Source organism: Blennius ocellaris (genome assembly GCF_963422515.1).
Source record: "Blennius ocellaris genome assembly, chromosome: 18".
In the NCBI taxonomy this organism is placed as follows: Eukaryota; Metazoa; Chordata; class Actinopteri; order Blenniiformes; family Blenniidae; genus Blennius; species Blennius ocellaris.
Window position 1 is genome coordinate 12,413,150 of NC_137667.1, and position 18,969 is coordinate 12,432,118.

Below are 18,969 nucleotides of genomic sequence, written 5' to 3' on the forward strand. Positions count from 1 at the left end.
CCGACGCAAACCCTTCAGTGATCACCCGTCATGACCATGTTGCTCCTGTGCTTGTAGCCCCCAACTTGTTTGTCCTTGTGCGTCATCACATCAGCCCCACGTGTGCGTAGCTGTGGCTGCCGGACAAATGAAAAGTCTCATGATATTTATCTGCCTCATAGTTTTGTTATTATGAAATGTCTGGTCTTTTCCTACTGGATGTTTAACACGGTCTCCGTAGAATTCCCACAAATACAAATATATCAAAGCAAACTTAAAGACGCATGATGAAACAAAATATGTGAGGACTGTGAAGCGGGTGCTCAGTTTTAATAGTTTTTGCCACCTTTTGCCAAGTCTGCATAAAACGTGTCTGGTATTAAAAGAAAGAAAACTGCAACAGCCAAGCGTTTCATCCGTCTCCCTGTGGTTTCCACAGGTTCAGTCACTCTCAATCCCAGCCACCGTCTCTGCTTCCCACCGAGAGTTATTGATATTCACAGTAATTACCGTCATTCTCCCTCAGAGACCTCATTATTTCCTCAGTTTGGAGATGTTTTAGGGCGTTCCATTTTCTGTCCCGAAAATGACAGAAATTGAAGCTTAAAAGGGGGAAGACAATTTGTCAGGTTGCCACGACAAAGTGACTGCAGATTAAATCTGTGACAACACTGAACAAGTTAGTGCCTGCAGCCCTGTGTCGTTGGCAGAGTTTTCTTTTTCTTTTTTTTTTCTTTTTCCTGTGCATTGGATCTAAAGGCCTGCTCGAGTATCAGCCATCTGTGTTATTCCCCAGGCTTGTTTTTGGTGCTGATGCCCAAGTCTGAGTGTCTGAATCATGAAAGCTGCAGCTTTTGCCAAGTTGAATGTTGTCTCCAGCTCCAGTGTTGCGCTGCAATGTGTTTATCTTTACTTTAGTCAAGTGTTGACACTGCAGCAACCACGTGGAGTTGTAACGTTGCCTTAAGGGCTCCACAACCCACAGCGCCACCAAACCGTGTTAATTAGCCGTTCCATAGCCTCTAATTTGGAGTGAAGGCTGCAGTTACAATCTGTCTTGGCCAATCACTTCATAGAGGGGTTAAGAAGTAGCAGGAAGCCGCGAATTGAGAGGCAGTGTCAGGTCAAGTTTACTGTTAATTGGCCTGACGAGGGCTTAACAAACCTTTAACAGTCAGTAATGAGCTAACATGTCCTCGGAGCAGAGAAAAGCATCAGCCAGATGAAATAAACAGTGTCACTTAATAAACAGTGGTGAAGATGAAATCAGTCGGTTGTGCTGCAACCTCCAGCTACTCAATTATACTGCCTGTCAGTTTGTGCTTTACTACTGTCAGCTCACATATTTCCCACAGAATAGAAGTGTTCACCTGAAACTGCCGTAACAATTTGACCCTGTTAATTACCTGCAACTTTTTAACTTACACATGCTTCAAATACTCAAAAATTAAAGCAATTATTCTCTTATGCACGTCCTACCCCATTTAGAAACCAGTTGTGATAATTTCACAATAGTGATATTTGAGTATAATACATTAAAATTACATTTATTGTGATATTTCAAACAATGCTCCTAAGTATAATACCACTAGATGGCACTGCCGTGAACTTCAAGCAGAGTACGTGGTGTTCGAGCTCATTGTGTCTTTACTGTGTTTTCTCCTGAGTTGTTTGGCCATGCGTCATTGTTTCGTGAGATCATCCGCTACGCCTTTGTATCATCCACCGTCTTCAAACTCATGAGCTCTGCGTGAATACGTCAAAATCCCTGCACTAACCGTTAGATGATGTAGAAAGCCTGCACAGCTTATGCGTTTCTCCTGCAGTCTCACTGACTGTTTTTACTCTTTCTCTTTTCTGCTGCTTTAATGTGTAGTTCCCATCACAGGTGAGTATAAGCTGAAAAAAAAACAAACAGATTTTTTTTTTTCCCAAGTGAAATGAGTCTGAGAAAAGAGAATAGATTTTTGTAGAGACCCATATATGTTATCCCTGTACTATGCCTGTAAATTACCTTTTTGCTTTAATTAGAATACCTTCTTCTAATATCCATTGCTTGGATCTGTTAATAGTAATGATTAATTTAAATTGTGTTACATCCTGGTCACTTTAAAAAAAACTGTTTAGAGATTTGACATGTGTTATATCAGCTTCTAACCTCCAGCGTTTTTCTCTTCCAGATGAGAACCACAGTGCGTCTGCAGCGGAGAACAGCAGGCTGCTGGACGTTCCTCGCTATCACTGCGAAGGAACCGAATCCCCTTATCAGACGGGACAACTTCACCCTGCCATTAGAGTGGCTGATCTCCTGCAGCACATCAACCTGATGAAAACCTCCGACAGCTACGGCTTCAAGGAGGAATATGAAGTAAGATTGTTATTATCAGTACTACCGTCACCAGCCTGCTGGCCTTCAGTCACAAGACCTGCTCATGAGTGTCAGCAGTGCTCTGTGTTATTGACTTTTAAAGTCACAAATGGATGTGTCTTTATTACCTGGACAAAGATAGTTTTGTTCCTATATTGCAGCAATTTAAGACTTTGTGATGAAGTGAATAAATGTTGTCTTGTATTAAGCTGTCAGCATTATGCTGAGTTCTGCATAACAACAACACGAGAGCCTCAGGAACAAGGCAAATGTGCTGAATGGAATCCACACACACTTGACAGCACCACACCCAGCTGCATGGGCTGAAGCCGTTTTGTCATTGTTGTTAACAAGCTGTTCAGAAGGCTTTAGAAATGCAGTATCTTCCTGTTATTGGCTGCAAGAATGAGGCGCTATGTAACGAGCAAAATTTGGTCCTGACAACTTTTTTCCTAGTATGAGCCGTGTTTTTTTAAAAGTGTTTTAAAGCTTCATGATGCGTAATTTTCTCTCCATTGTTTTTTCTGCTGTTGGTTTTACAGAGCTTCTTCGAGGGCCAGTCGGCCTCCTGGGACGTGGCCAAGAAGGAGCAGAATCGCACCAAAAACCGCTACGGAAACATTATAGCATGTAAGCTTCAGTTTTTATTCCTGTGCTTTCCATAAGCAGTGCTAAAAGTGCTTTGCAGGGTGGAAGAAGAAGGGAAATAAAAACAACAATTAAACAGTAAGTTGAAATAAGCAGAATTCAGTGCACACAATTAAACTCAAGAGGAGAGGAAACTTGAACAGAGCAGAATGTGCTTGAGCTTGCAGTCTGTGTCTTGAATCCATTGGTAAATAAATATAGAAACAGTTTGTTAACATCAATACCATTCTCTGTTCACCAGAAGAGGGCTACGTAATCAATATTGTGAATGATTATCCCTGTTGTGTTCTACAACTCCGCCTCTCTCCCCTCACTGTCTCCAATCGTCTTTATTTAGATGACCATTCAAGGGTTATTCTCCAGCCAATAGAAGATGACCCGTCCTCCGATTACATCAACGCCAACTACATCGATGTAAGTGGAAACGCATCGAATGCTACTATTGGCTCCCAACGAAACCAACGAAACCACACTCCCTCGCTCGTATGTCAGGCCTCTATACCTTTATTGCGTCTACTAGTCATCCATCGTGCCATTTGATGCATCCAGCCACCCTGAACACTCATCACATGCACAGTGTCCGTGTCTTTCCTCAAAGCTTATTCATCGTTCACTCATCCATTCAGAGCTTCTTCTTTTTTTTCTTTTTTTTTTATTGCTATGATCAATATGAGCAGATATTTAGGAGCTTCTCTGATTTGCAGGGTGAGACAGAAATCAATACAGAAACAAAGGACGTCTTCAGAACTTGGTCAAGAAATATTCTGACACATAATCATAATCACAAAGCACCCATAATAAGGTAGATCTGGAGCAACACGAAAGAAAACTATACAAAGAAGGTATTTTCTGACCACACTATGCAATCTGTGTGGTCAGAAAATACCTTTATTCTGTTTGATCAGAGTTTATGGAAAAAGCATTTTCATGTCATCTCAAAGCTTGAGGCCTCGATAGCGGAATTAATGTTTCTTTTTTTTTTAATACAGTATTTACAATTTTTACTGGGGTTTTAATGGCAAACCATGCAATAAATAATCTCAACAAAAGTTTGAATATTGCATGCATATAAAGTATGATCTATTTAACTGGAATGTCCATCCTTATTGGACATGTCAAAAAATTATTCTCTGAGGTTTATGGCATGCATTTCAGGCAGTACTTCAGACAAGCAATGAATTAAATAAATAATATCATATTCAACCCTATATTGGACAAGTGACCACATTTGTTTATTTTGATTTTTCTTTGGTTTCTTCCTAATGAATTGAGTATACGAGAATGCATAGTCAAATTGTAATTGTAAACATTGACGCTGTGGTCAGTGCAAATGACTGTACTGACTTTATATATAGCCACCGTACATTTTGATAATATGGCCAATTCTTCCTGAATGTCAGATTGAGGCCACTTTTTGCAAATAATCAATGATATAATAAGACAGTTGCACTCAATAGTGTGATGCCAACATCTTACAGAACTCCTGGTGGAAATCTATCTTGATACAATGGTAAAATGTGGAGCGTGTGTGACGTTAATCTATCTTTTTTATATATATAAACAGATCCTATTATATAAAAAGTGGTAAATTTGAACTGAATTTAAAGATCTTTAAAGATATTTGGATGATCTTTCCATAATGCTGAGCAGATTTTATTACTGCCGGACTGAGGCAGGCATACACTTTCTCTATTTCTGTGTTAACCAGACAGCCTCAATCTCCTAAATAATCTTAGCTTTATATATAATTTCCTTCTCAATTTACACATTTTAGCAATTTTAACATAACCTTTCATTCATATATTCATCATTCATCCATTCATCCATCCATCAGCTTCCACCTCCAACTCTTCATCCTGCTGTGACGTTCACCAATTGTCTGCATGTTAACCACCGCCATTCATGTTGTGCTTCTTCAATGCTAATGCTTTATTTCACGTGCATGCTACCAGTCACATTAAGCTAGGATTAGAATGAATAGATTGGACACTCTTCTTTGTCTTGTTGAAATTGTATTTTCTCAAAGTGGAGTAGAACACCTGTCTTATTAAATACCTGAATGTACCTTTATGTGTGAGGATGGTCCAAAGCCACCGGGGAGTGTCCTTTCTAATTCATCTCATTTGAAGCTTCTGATCACGTTTTTGCTTTGTTTTGTTTTCATCTCTTCTTTTGCATGTCGTGCTCAAACTCCCATTAAGTCAATGCAGCTTTTCTTTTTTCTGATTGACACTCACTGACATTGTTGTGCTTTCTTTCTTTCTTTCTTTCTTTCCTTCCTTCTTCCACTCGTTCTTTCTGCCTGTGGCTTGGGCTGTAGATTTGGCTGTACAGGGATGTAAGTACCACTGTGGATTCTTTCATTCATGCCCATCAACCTTTTCCTCACTCGCTCATTCACACGTTCATGTGCGCACCAGTCCCTAATGACGTGCATTCACGTTGGGTTGATGGGGGGGGGGGGGGGGGGGGCTCTGCTTGCATGAACGATTTCACTTAATCTTGCCGTTCCACTCGTCCTTCAATCATTTCACTGTGTGCTGTATATTTGCTTTTGCAGAGTCTGTATTTTTGTCTTATTGCAAACCAATATAAAAAGTAATCAGTGGTTGTCACAGCACTGTCACACACACACACACACACACACACACACACACACACACACACACACACACACACACACACACACACACAGTTCTATGACAGCAGATATAAAGCTGATATCAGGTGTTGAGTGTAGAAGTATTGTCAAATCTTCTCGCCCTGATGAGATGACCAACTTTTCAAACTTTATAATGAACAGTGTGCATTTTTAAATGACAATGGCTTTCATTATATTGTCAAAGTAATGGATCTGTGTTTGCAGGTAAAAGCTGACAGAGACTTTAGATGAGGCAGTTATAATTTTGTGAACATTTCCAGCCGTGATAAAAGGTTTTAGCAGTCAGCTGCATGATGGTTGCATTTTCAGTGCACGGTGAGTGACTGTGGTTGTGTTTTCAGGGATACCAGCGGCCAAGCCACTACATCGCTACTCAGGGTAAGAATACACAAGGAAATGCACATTTTACAGCTGTTTTTTTTTAAATCTGAGACACTTTAATGGTACAAAGCAGTCATACTTCCAGTAGAATAAAAGGTGTGCGCGTGTGTGCAGGCCCTGTTCATGAGACAGTGTACGACTTCTGGAGGATGGTGTGGCAGGAACAGTCGGCCTGCATTGTGATGGTAACCAATCTGGTGGAAGTTGGAAGGGTAAGTTCCTCTTTTGCACTTAACTTTGAGGACAAACAACATAGATTCTGTGTTTTGATTTGTATTTCTGATTAGAAATTATCCACATTTCCAATATCTTCCACGAATACATAGATATGTATTCATGGCTGTTTTGATAAACTATTATATAAAAGAAGCTTGGGTGAAACTAATCTGGAAAATAGCTTTATCCTGTTTCCTACTTGGTAGTACTTTTCAGTATGAACACATTTGTGGCAATAAGTCATGAAAAGCCTTCTGTGACTAATTGAGGCAAAGAATTATTATGTCAAAACATCATTTACCAATTTAAAGACACATTGAAAATGAGGACAGGAAATGAAAATCAGGAAAATGATTACACTAATAAAAGCATCCACTAGATGGCCACAAAGCCTTTATAAGGAAACGCAGGGCCACTTATGATCTCAAGACTTTTCACTGCGTTATATGTTGTATAAAGGCGCATCATGGTTGAATATGTGTATAGTTTGCATCCAGTTATTGTTTTTTTGGGGGGGTGTTTTATCTGTTACATTTGTTTTAAGTCTTTAAACCCCTAATAATCCCCATAACATTTTTATTTATTTTTTTAGGTTAAGTGCTACAAGTATTGGCCAGATGATGCTGAAGTATATGGAGACTTCAAGGTGACCTTTGTGGAGGTGGAGCCTCTCGCTGAGTATGTGGTTCGCACGTTTACACTGGAGAGGGTGAGTGATATTTAAGCTACTTGTAGTATAAATGTTTCCCTCTCAGTATGATTTGATATTCCAACTTAAGTGCTGAGAGTTTCTGCTGCATTTAGTTTGACTTTTGTACACACTATTTGTTGGTACATCAGGTTTGCGCAGCTGTTTTGCAATAGAGCAGACATAGTTAAGTGTTAAGTTCCTTTTTCTTTTGGTGGTAATATAAGGATGTTTGCTGTCTTCACTCAGCGCGGTTTCAACGAGGTGCGGGAGGTCAAGCAGTTCCACTTCACAGGCTGGCCTGATCATGGAGTCCCATATCACGCCACAGGACTACTGTCCTTCATCCGCAGAGTTAAAATTTCCAACCCCCCTTCAGCCGGGCCGATTGTGGTGCACTGCAGGTAAATATACTCTCACACCCAATTGAATTATAGTCTCACATCTTTTGTCAGTCAGATTTGGACATAAAGACTGATTTGTTGCACATGTTTCCGCAGTGCTGGAGCAGGACGCACCGGCTGTTTCATCGTCATCGACATCATGTTGGACATGGCGGAGAGAGAAGGAGTGGTGGACATCTACAACTGCGTGAAGGCTCTTCGCTCCAGGAGGATCAACATGGTACAGACTGAGGTGACTGCATTACCCATCCTCCATCTGCATCCTCATCCTAGAATAAGCATAGTGAACCTTCGCTTTCAGACCCTCGGCTGTCGGCTTGGTGCAGGCTGAGTTGGCTTCCTGTAGTAATCTAGTTTCCATGCGTTCATAAACACATCATCTTGTTTCCACTCACAATACGCTTCTCATTAAATATTATTGTTTATTTCAGTTTTTGGATCATGTTTAAGTCTAATCGGTCTAAGATGGGAGATATAACAATTCATTTGCACCCTCTAGTGGTAACATCAAGAATGTTACATATTGTATTCCTAATGTGAATAATTCCAAATAAAACTGAAATGATTCAATCACAGTTATTTCTCACTGCTTAAGTGGACTTGAATTAACTTTTAGTACTAGCAAAGGAAAATCAAAGCACAAAAGCTGGTTCATCCATTTGAATGTGAATGCAGAAGTTAAATAACATAGAATATGGAGCAGTCAAAGGGACAAAGCTGCTGTTCTGCCATTTAATATTATTATCATGAAATTCTTGGTGTTTTACTGTTTATTTTAATTATATTCTTTGAGACGAAACACGCATTTTTTTTTTTGAACTGTAATGTACTCAGAAATGCATTATGAGGAAAAAAGCCTCTTTCCAGAAATAACTTCTTGTCTTCACGCACTTAAATATCACCCCAAAACAACTTACCTGCATTCTACAAATATAATCTGTGGAAGAATAACAGTATATCAGCTTTCACCATTCATCTTTCAGTACGGAACATTGGCAGTTATGCATATCAGGGTTTTTTTTTTTTTTTTTTTTTGCTGTCTCTTCACTGAATGGAAGCAGTCATTATTTCTTGTTCGAGAGATCCAGAATTACAATTTCCTGCACAAACTGACTCAGAAGTGAAGGAAAGTATGACTCACCAGTCATCATCCCATCCCATCTCATTCATGCTTCCATCTCCCACCCATCCTCATTCACTCACCGCGTCTGCACCCGCGTCTTTCACTCTCATCTGGTGTCACAGCTGTTTGTGTTAACCATGTCACAAGCTTATAGTTTTAATGCTTTTGCCAAAATTCTTTAACACACGTGAGTGTATGTATGGTGATATGTGTGTCTTACATCATATATCTTCAGGAGCAGTACATATTCATCCATGATGCCATATTAGAGGCTTGTCTATGTGGAGAAACAGCCATACCAGTCTGCGAGTTCAAAGCAGCTTTTTATGACCTGATTCGCATTGACTCCCAGACCAACTCGTCCCACCTGAAGGATGAATTCCAGGTAAACCAGTCACTCTTTGATTTTCGAGTCTATTCTGTTCAATCTCTATGTTATGATAAGTTTGTCTTGTTTTTGCTTTAATTGAGGACAAAACAAATGTCAGGATGTGTTACTTGTTAGTTTAGGGAAACCGTCAAATAAGTTTAGAGGATCAGAAGGACGTGTTTGTGGAAAATTTATTCCAAACTTCTTTGGTGACATTTGTATTTGAAAAAACAACAACAACAACAAAAACACAAAAAGAACTGATGCAGCTTAGAAACAACAACTGGGAAGAAGCCATCTTTAGATAAAAGATTGAAAATCTGCATAATTTAATGAGCTAACTTAATGTGCCTTTTGCATTGTTTTTGTGAAAGTTAAATACACATTTCCATCTAAGATTGATTTCGATGAATTTTCAATCTAGCAATCTTTACTTGCCGACAGTTTTCTCCTTTTTACATTCCTGTTTTTCTGTGATGATCTTTGTATTTGAAAGCTCCAGTATGCACTTTTAGAGCAGCACCCTTCATGGAGTCCTCTATTTTTTGTTATTTCCACAATTACTGATTTTGTATTTTCAGGAAATAGGACTCAAAAAATGGTGTTGTTCTTTATCCAGGGTCTAATATTCAGCTATGTCAAGTTCTGGATGACAACAACACAATGTCCTCAGAAACAAGAGGAACATGTTGGACCTGACTGTCAAACGTCAGGTGCCACAATGTGTCTGTAATGAGCAGGAGGGGGACGATAAGCCAGCTACAGGCGCAAGCCATTTAAAGATTTGATCATGCTGCATCTCCAATAGTTTGGATAAAAGTGAGGATGATGGGGTTTGAGAGGAGCAGGCAGCTCTGGAGCCTGAGAGCTGAAGTAAAACCAGCAAAGCAGGAGGTCTGTGCCAGAAACAGGCTGAAGACACGAGAGACTATAAATGAAACTCTTATGTAAAGATGAAACATCTCAGAAGTTTGGTAAAGTTGTTCCTCTGTGTCTAGGAGGTCCCGTTACGGGTATTTAAAGCCGTTTCACAGCTGCTGTCTGCAAACCCTTTTCTCCTCGTAAAATCCAGCACACTTCCATCGCCTTTGATCCCGCCTCCAACGTTCACCAAACTTGTCAATGATCCAATTCTCTCTCCACGCAGACGTTAAACTCAGTGACCCCACAGCCTCAGCCTGAAGACTGCAGCATTGCATTGTTGCCTAGAAACCAAGATAAGAACCGCTTTATGGATGGCCTTCCTCCTGACAGATGCCTCCCCTTCCTCATCACAATAGATGGAGAAAGCAGCAACTACATCAACGCTGCTCTGATGGACGTAAGTCAATGACAGGAAAACAAATGTATAAAAGCAAGGTTGTGTTATTTTCAACACATCAAGCAAGAGTAATTATGGGACATTTCACACTTCCTACATCTGTAAGTAGCAATTTACTCCAGCAGATGTGTTGCTTTTAACACAATTTGTGTGGGGGAAAAAAAATGTTGAGTCGAATTGAATTCATGTTGTCCCAAACTGCAGTCACGTATTTGTTGAAAATGATACAGATACAGATCCTAGAAATATGATGGTGAATGAAACACACACATTTTGCTCATACTTTCCAGGAACAACACACACACACACACACACACACACACTCACACACACACACACAGACTCCCCTCCCTGTTTGTGTGATGCTGTGTTTGTGGTTTTAGCAGCAGAAGGCTAGAGACAAATCCAGGTTCTGAAAAGACCACTGACTTCTCTGGCCACCAGCTAAACATTGCTTACACGGGCAGCAGTTGACAGAATCTCAACGTGTTGTCCATATACTATGACTTTAAAAAAAAAAAAAAAAAGTTTTAGAAATAGAATTCTTGAAGTCAGATAGAAGTGTGTGGTTATTTTCAGTCACAGTCAGATGAAGGTCATCACCAGAGAGGGAGGACAACAAACTGAGGGGTGGGTGGTAGCTATGTGAGTGATTTCATAATGTTTGAAATACAGACGGTAATCGTGTATGGTGTGGAGAGAAAAAACCCGCTTTTCTCCAACAAAACTTTGCAGTTGCTGTAAAGATTAATGAAATTCAGCCAAGTTGTAGCGGTTGATATTTAAAGTTTAGTCACTCACCTTTGGCCTCTCTCTAACCAAGCTGTCAGAAGAGTTCCAGGTAATGGGATTTCACTTCAAATCTCCAATACTGGATTTGTTTCATGGCTTCAGTGTTGTTCTGCCACCAGATTCATGTTTGCCAAAACCATTGTAGACCCCAGAACCCTTAAACCTGATCCAGACCCCCCCCCCCCCCCCCCCCCACCCCCCACCCCTCCCCATCACATTAGATTCTCTTCATCACTACATGGCCTCAGCCATTCACACCACTGTCACATATTCGGCTGCAGATTTCCACGAGCTGTGCTCAGTTCACATTCTGTTAAGTCACTTCATTATGTTAACAGATACTCTGAGTCGTCCTAGTGATTTTGTAAATCAGACTTGTAGTAGCGACACCTCGTCAGTCTCAGCTTTAGAGTTGTCGACTGAACATGAAGTGACCTAAGCTCAGTATATGTACATGTTGGTATCGTGTATGTGTGTATAAGCATGTTCCTCCTCAGTCAACACACCCACTGCATGGCCATCTCACCTGACATCACATTATTACGTACGCTTGTATTGTCACGTCTTACAAGCTGTGTCAATGTTTGAGTGAATGATATCAAGTAAAAGCCAAACACAGCTTTATATGGCTGCCAGGATTTACTTTGAGTTTTTTTTTGTTGGTTTTTTTTGTGGATCAAAGCCTAATGACAGTTGTGTTTCTTCGCCTCTGCAGAGCTACAGGCAGCCTGCTGCTTTCATTGTTACCCAGCATCCTCTGCCCAACACTGTCAAAGACTTCTGGCGTCTCGTTTACGACTACGGATGTACCAGCCTGGTGATGCTGAATGAGATCGATCTGGCGCAGGTAATTGCACTTTGATGATGTACTCGTTTGTTTGTTTGTTTGTTTAATTTTACTGGAGAGCTATTTACATAACATAATGATTGATATGTGCTTTGTTACCAAAATATCTTGTTGAATCCATCAAATATCTCTGATTTTATATGTAACACTTTTAAACAATGTCTCAGAAGTCCTAAAGCTGAAAACTTTATTTATTTAGTTGGTGTTATAGCATATAAAAATGCCTTTTAAAGACTTGTAGCCACGATATTTGTGTAGTTTGATGGATAACATTGTTATATTTTTACATTAATGTATTAGCTTGTGCTGTTCAGACTTTTTGATGGGCCTTCATTTTTTTTTAACAATCAAAAAAACAACAACTGGACACTTTGGAAATGTTCTCTAATTTCTGTGTTGTGCTGTTCTCTTCCAACCATGCGGGGTCCTGTTGTTTCTTCAGGGTTGTCCTCAGTATTGGCCAGAAGAGGGCATGCTGCGCTACGGACCGGTGCAGGTGGAATGTATGTCGTGTTCGATGGACTGTGACATTATCAGCAGACTCTTCAGAGTCTGCAACCTCACCAGGGTCAGTATGCACGCCGACAGCATTTGCTTGTATTGTGTTTTATACTGCCGCCAGGCTTGTTATTCCTCCTCCTGCTGCAATGTTTTGACAGTTTATTCACCACAGTAGCATCAACGTAACCTACAGCCATAACAATAAGTTCAGTAAAACCACTAGAAAACATGAAAAAGCTGGAGGATTTTCCTTGAGGAGAGGTTAAGTCCGTCCTTCTGAATGCCTGCTGTTTGATCTTGCAGCCTCAGGAGGGCTACCTGATGGTTCGTCAGTTCCAGTACCTGGGCTGGGCGGGGCATCGAGAAATCCCTGCCTCCAAACGCTCGTTCCTCAAACTGATACTTCAGGTGGACCAGTGGCAGCGCGAGGGAGAGGAGGGAGAGGGAAGAACCATCGTTCACTGCCTGTAAGTCACCAACACTGCGCTAAAGGTTTTGGTAAAGCTACATTTGAAAGGCTCATTTTCACTCTGTTGTTGTTGTGTGCTGCTTTGTAGGAATGGAGGCGGGCGCAGTGGAGTTCTTTGTGCCAGCAGCATCGTGTGTGAGATGGCCAAGAGGCAGAGTGTGGTGGATGTTTTCCACGCTGTCAAGACCTTGAGGAACAGCAAGCCCAACATGGTGGATACTCCAGTAAGTACTTCAGTGTCTCACATGTGTTGTTGGACAAGGTCGTCTGTTCATATTCAATGAATCAAATGATGAAATCAACTGCTTAGATTTTGTTTTTCTCCAATTTCACTGTGGAACTTCCATATACCTTAGATGTATTACATGAGCTATAATTTAACATTTACAATGACGCATAGAATATCTGTTGAATAGTGAAGGAAAATCATGTAATATTAGTTTAGGTTTGAGGAGAGAGCGTAAGGCTCCAAACTCTTCTAAACTCTCCTTTAAAATCAGGATCACATGAGGTCACCACACACGACCTTGTATAGCTATTTGGCTCTGGATAAGGTGTCAAATTACAAACAAATTATGCCTGCGGTTGCTCGACTCAGCACTTGTGGGCTAAAACAACTTCTTTAGATGAGACAAAAAAAACCCAACAAAACTAAAAATGTTATACTTTGGCTCATAAAAAGCCACGTCAGTGAAATATAAACAAGAGGGAATCAACCTGTTGAAGAATTAAAATATCAATATAAATACAGATGGTTTATCAAAATGGCAAATATGTAATTCCGAGTGTTTTCTCTTTCTACAGGAGCAGTACCGCTTCTGCTACGACCTCGCATTGGAGTTCATAGAGTCCTCCTAAAGCAAAGGAGATAAGAGGAGGTGGAGGAGAAGAGCTGGACAACATCTGTTCACCCGTGATTGATCCTTTGCTTTGCTTGGCTCTGACTCCCCCCCTGTGGCGGTCAGGCTGTAGCATCCACATTGCGCCCAAGCAACACCAGCTCCTTGTACAGCGTCGTTAAAACGAAGGGAAGTGCTTCGACTTTTACCTGCAGCGAGGTGAAGGAGGGAGCGAGCAGAAGAGAAGATGTTGCTCCTGTTACTCTTTTCATGTTTATTGTACAGCTTTTCGAGTGCCAGCGGGCCCCTGTATGCTGTGGCCCCTTTTAAACGTTTAGCCTCTCACTGCATCCCCCCCCCCTTCTCTCCCCTCCTCCCACCTATGGAGCGAAGCTTAATGCTGTTTCAGCTGCAGTACTCAATGTGACCTGTAGATGTCTCCCCGCCTTCTTGCAAGCTGCAACCAACAGCTTTTGACAAAACTGCAAGTTTTCCAGTGGCCCCACAGTCCTCCTTTCATGGTTACTTGCAGAGTAAGGTGTCAGTCAGGCAGCTCGTTGTGGTGTCGTTTGAGTATTTTTCAGCCTGTATTTTTGAACAAAAATCCGAAAGATCAAGTTAAAGCCCGGCCAAACTCTGTGAATGCTTCTGTTTCTTCTGCACACATCATGTTTGGTCTTCATTTCAGTGAACGGCTTACTGTTTCTTTGAACCCACGTTACAGCGGTGACACTGCTGATCGTCAGAAGAAAACAGTAAAATGAGGCTTTTACACGGGGAGTTTTCGGCTTCCACAGTTTTTATGTTGTCATGAAGTGAAAAAAGGTTACGTCGGATTTTCACTTAAATACATATTTCAGAAAAGTGTTTTTTTTTTTTTTCTTCTGTTTTCTGTTTTTCTGTTTTGTTCTGATTGCTTTTGTAGTGTCATTTTCTGATCTACTGGATAGACGTTTTCCGCGTCCTCTTTGTGCCCAGAATTGTAAAGCTGAAAGGTCGTTTGCTTTGAGTGACATTTAGTCCAATCATGTTTATTTCAGGGCTGGGCCCAATGCACTTTCAATATAGCCGGTTCACTAATGGAAAGTCTCTCACAGGTCAGATCCATCCTGAGGTTTAGAGAATGACAGAATCTGCTTGTTTACTCTTAAAAAATAAAAATAAAAAAAAGTCTGAGATTTCATATTGTTTGGTTTTAAGCAAAAAAAAAGAAGAAAAAAAAAAGGCAGTTTTCATTTCTGTTTAAATGGAGTTGCGCTGACCCCAGGCTTCATTTGTTTTGTGCACTGGTGGCCGACACTTTTCTCTTAAGTTTTAATCTTATTTTGTAGCTGATGTTTATTCATAAGCCAAAGACTTTGTGTAAATATGTCTATATGGATAAAGCACATGGTTTGTATTTATTGTTTACTTGCATCACTTGTAAGAACAATCTTTTTCTTTTTTTTTTTTTTGTCTTTTTTCTTTTCATTCCATGTTTACCACCAGCGTTTCTTAAACTGTGGGTTGGGATGCAAAATGGGCCATAAGTCTGTTTCCTCTGGAGCATTAGTACGAATCAACAAGGCTGTAACGGGTCCCCAGGCAGGAGACTATCGGCTCAATTTGCATCCGTGAAGAAAAGTTTAAGAACCCCTGATTGAAGCTGTATATTGAAGCATTAGAAGTAGTTTCTTTTTTGTTTGTTTGTTTAGGTTGGTTTTTTTTCAGTATTTAGGTGGAATAAAGTAGTATCGTCTTTGTTTTTTAAACTTACGTGATTGTTCCTGTGGTTTGCTCGTGTAAAAAAACAAACACCATCACTCCTGTTTACGGTCAGCAGAACATGAGTGCATCTGTACGCACCCAGTATTTTTGGATAATAGCTGGTATCCCTCTTAAGGTCTTAGTTGGGGATAAGCTGTTTATCTTCATCCACATATCCTGTTCACCATTATCCCTGAACACACACTGTGACTCGGTGATGCAAACAGGCTTAGTGAGTGAAACACGCAGGACTGTGATACGCGGAAAACATTTATTGTGCCTAATCATTTGAAAATACTTGTTGATACAAGCATTTCTTTAAAGCATCATGGATGACGACCAGGGCCTGGTCCAATGCGTTCTCATGGACGATTAATATTCGGCGTACCTTTTTGGACCATGATTCATTGTGTTTTATTCATCAGAATGCTTCTTTGTGAGGCTTTACAAGCTTACTGAGTATCAGTTGTGTTTCTGTTTGTGCCGATTTAAAAAAAAAAAAAAATTTAAATAGACAACAGAGCGAGAAGAAAAAACAATACTTTTATTGTAAATAAAATATCAGATGTTCCTCTTGGCTGGAGCGAGAGCAGCCCTACTCTTAAGGATGTTATTGTAAATAGACTATCATGAGTAACTCTAAAACGCTCTGCTGTTGAATTAACAGCAGAGATTTAGATGATGGATGCAATGTCAGAACATTAGTTCTGTTGTAGATAAAAAAAAAAAAAAAGAGTCACAGATTGTACTCCTGCAGAATTCAACTTCAAATGTTAACAGATGGTGTTTAAAAACCTTAATGGGTTTCACAGAAAACAGAAGGTTAACCTGTTGGTGGAACATCAGCTTTCACTCTTATTTCTCCAGATTTCTGGTCTGACCCAAAGAACCTGGAAAGAATTCAGAGGCCGTGTCGGCATTTATCAGTCCAACTTGGTATCGTCTACAGTGTTGATGGGATTTGCCTGTTGAACAAAAGGGATTTACAGGAGAGTGATGGCAGACAGTGTGCGAACACACTTAGAGGAAAACCAAGGAACAAATCTTCTTAGGATACCCGTAATTCCTCCTTCATAAATGGGAAGTAGTGGCCTGAAGAAAAGAGAATGAAGCTGGTGTCTGGATGAGAGGCCAGCCTCAGTTTGAAAATGATATTCATGGTTCATAATTATTATTGTCTGTAACGTTTGGCTTCTTTGCTGTAATAAAGACCACTTCTTTAATGAACTTAATGAGCCAGAGCTTCGTTATTGGCTTCAGATTAAGGGGCAGTAATCTTTTCACCATCCTTTGTAGTCGTAGAGCATCGTGACAATATCTCTTTTTTACAAGTGAATTTACCAGTAACAAGCCAGAACTATTTGAAATGTATTTGTTCTCTTTGGACTCCTCATATCCTTATCAATTTCCTCCTTTTCTCTTTACACACACACACACACACACACACACACAGTCCTCCATTGAGTCCTGTCAATTATCCAATTGTCTTCCCTCAGGTGAACCTCCTCATGTGGTTCACCTGTGTTTCTCTCCTCATGTCTAGTTTGTCTTGTGCACTATTGGGTCCACCACATAAACTCTCAAAACCAGTACCGCCCTGCTTTTTAAGTAAGAGCCTCACAGTGGCATTGAATACAACTTATCTGGTCTTGTCTTGAGAACGCAACAGGTTTCTTCAGAAGAATTAGTTCCCCCGACTAACTAAACCTGCGTTGAGAACCTTGATAGCTGATGATATTTCCCTAAAAACATCTCTCCCATTCTGAGGCAGCGTTTACACGTACCTGGGTATTTACAAAAACATTGATACTTTTCTGCATTTTGGGCCTTACATTTACACATAAATGCAGCTACAAGTCAACACAAACAATAATTTCTGAAAATTCTAGCCACAGTGGAGATTTAGAAAATCTACATTGTCTCTGTTTGCATCTAAAAAGGGGCAGACCTGTGTTTGCAGTTTGCTGTGATAAAAAGGGATATATTGTACGCAGTGCTTGTTTTTGCACTTCATGTTATATTCTAATGCCACATTTAGGAGGAGCCCTGCTTCTTTACTGTTCCAAACAAAGGAACCTTACCCCTTTATCGCTGGACAGGAAATAACTTGCTCGACGTGTGACATTGTGTTTTTTTTCCCAGGACTCTGATTGGCTATCATGGCTTTGTGTTTCTTCACACTGTCCCCTACAGGGTTAACATGCTCATAGAAGCTCTGAACCAAGTGTATGTAGGTCAGTTTCAATGACGGGGGGAGGAGGGAAGTAGAGGGAGAAATATCAGTTTCTGTAAAAACCCGGGTAGGTGTAAATGTGGCCTCGAATAACAATATGAATTGTGCAATTATAAATAAAGCTTGGGTCGATTTTGTGATGAGATCATCACTGTGATATTTGCTGCTATTGATATTGGTAAAGTGAAAATCTTATATCTTGGCTTTATTTTAACTTTATGGTATATAAGCTCTGTGCTGCATCTTGAACCATCACCGAGACAAATGAATCACACTCACAACAGCGCTGTTTTCTTCAAAAAGTTTAATTTGCATAATTATTTACAACAGATGGTTGATAGCTGTACTTCGGAGAGCCAAAATATACTTAACCACATTGATAAAGCAGGGGAAATGATAAAATGATAAAAACTGTTGAAACAATTTCAAAAACTTGCATTTAGAAAAAGAAAGTTTACAATTCCTTTGTAGATGAACTAATTTAGAAATGAAATATTCAGCTTTAAATCAATCTTACGAACACAAACTGATCTGCAGAGTGCTGTAATACTGACCAGCAATGAAACACTAAATAATACATTCATTTTCACTATCCTGCATGCTATCTGAAGATCTTATAAAATAATTTTGACAAAGAAACGGTAAACAACAGAAACATGGTCAAGAGCGGAAAATAGTTCCATTTAAATTAGGCATATATTATATATTTATATATGTATATTTCTGTACAAATACTGAATATTTGGCATTATATTTATCCTCATTATTGATATATCTAACGATTTGAAAATAGTTTTAAGCTAACCACAAACCCTTTTTTTTTTTTTTTTTTTTTTTTTTTTTAATGCTATCAAATTTTTCTCATGTCACTTTCCAAAAACCCACATGAGGCCTTTAGTCGTTTCTACCCACAGCCACAACACAAGACACTTCTCCACCAAAGGCAAACACCACCATGGCGGCTCTCCCTCCTCAGGAAACTCCAGCAAACACACACAGAAGAGCCGAAAGATTTGGATTAACAAGTATCCTAAAGGGACCGAGTCAGGCCGCGTTTCATTTCGAGTGAAAACACATGTTTTTTTTGTGTTTTCACGTCAGAAACGTTTCGCGTTTTCACAGCAACGCCATTTTGAAAACGATATCCGTTTACATGGAAACGGCAAAAACACAGAAAATTCTGTTGTTTCCATGTCGGGTCACTAGTGGGTGCTGTTATGTGTTGAAAAAAAAAAAAATACCCACAGACGCACACAGAGAACAGCAGGCTGTAAACATTGAAGCCCTTTTAAATGGTCGTCTTCATCGTTTCGGCCCACTCAAGTATCGGTTGTTTCTAAGAAGTAAAGTCGTTTTCAAAAAGTGGTGTTTTCAGTGACTCC

The 18,969-nt window shown here is 40.0% G+C and overlaps 1 protein-coding gene across 2 annotated transcripts in view; it reads left to right on the forward strand.

The window, feature by feature from the left end:
• Nucleotides 1-16,570, forward strand: part of ptprk (protein tyrosine phosphatase receptor type K) — a 114,315-nt gene extending 97,745 nt beyond the window's left edge. For both annotated transcript variants that reach the window (XM_080514266.1, XM_080514267.1), the window contains 15 exons: nt 2,160-2,347; nt 2,890-2,977; nt 3,333-3,409; nt 5,999-6,035; nt 6,153-6,250; nt 6,847-6,963; nt 7,192-7,346; nt 7,443-7,578; nt 8,705-8,854; nt 9,987-10,160; nt 11,668-11,799; nt 12,242-12,367; nt 12,604-12,767; nt 12,858-12,993; nt 13,574-16,570. In XM_080514266.1, the coding sequence (XP_080370392.1) occupies nt 2,160-2,347; nt 2,890-2,977; nt 3,333-3,409; nt 5,999-6,035; nt 6,153-6,250; nt 6,847-6,963; nt 7,192-7,346; nt 7,443-7,578; nt 8,705-8,854; nt 9,987-10,160; nt 11,668-11,799; nt 12,242-12,367; nt 12,604-12,767; nt 12,858-12,993; nt 13,574-13,627 (1,832 nt within the window). In that variant the 3' untranslated portion in view covers nt 13,628-16,570. The remainder of the gene's footprint in view (nt 1-2,159; nt 2,348-2,889; nt 2,978-3,332; nt 3,410-5,998; nt 6,036-6,152; nt 6,251-6,846; nt 6,964-7,191; nt 7,347-7,442; nt 7,579-8,704; nt 8,855-9,986; nt 10,161-11,667; nt 11,800-12,241; nt 12,368-12,603; nt 12,768-12,857; nt 12,994-13,573) is intronic.
• The last annotated feature ends 2,399 nt before the right edge of the window (nt 16,571-18,969 follow it).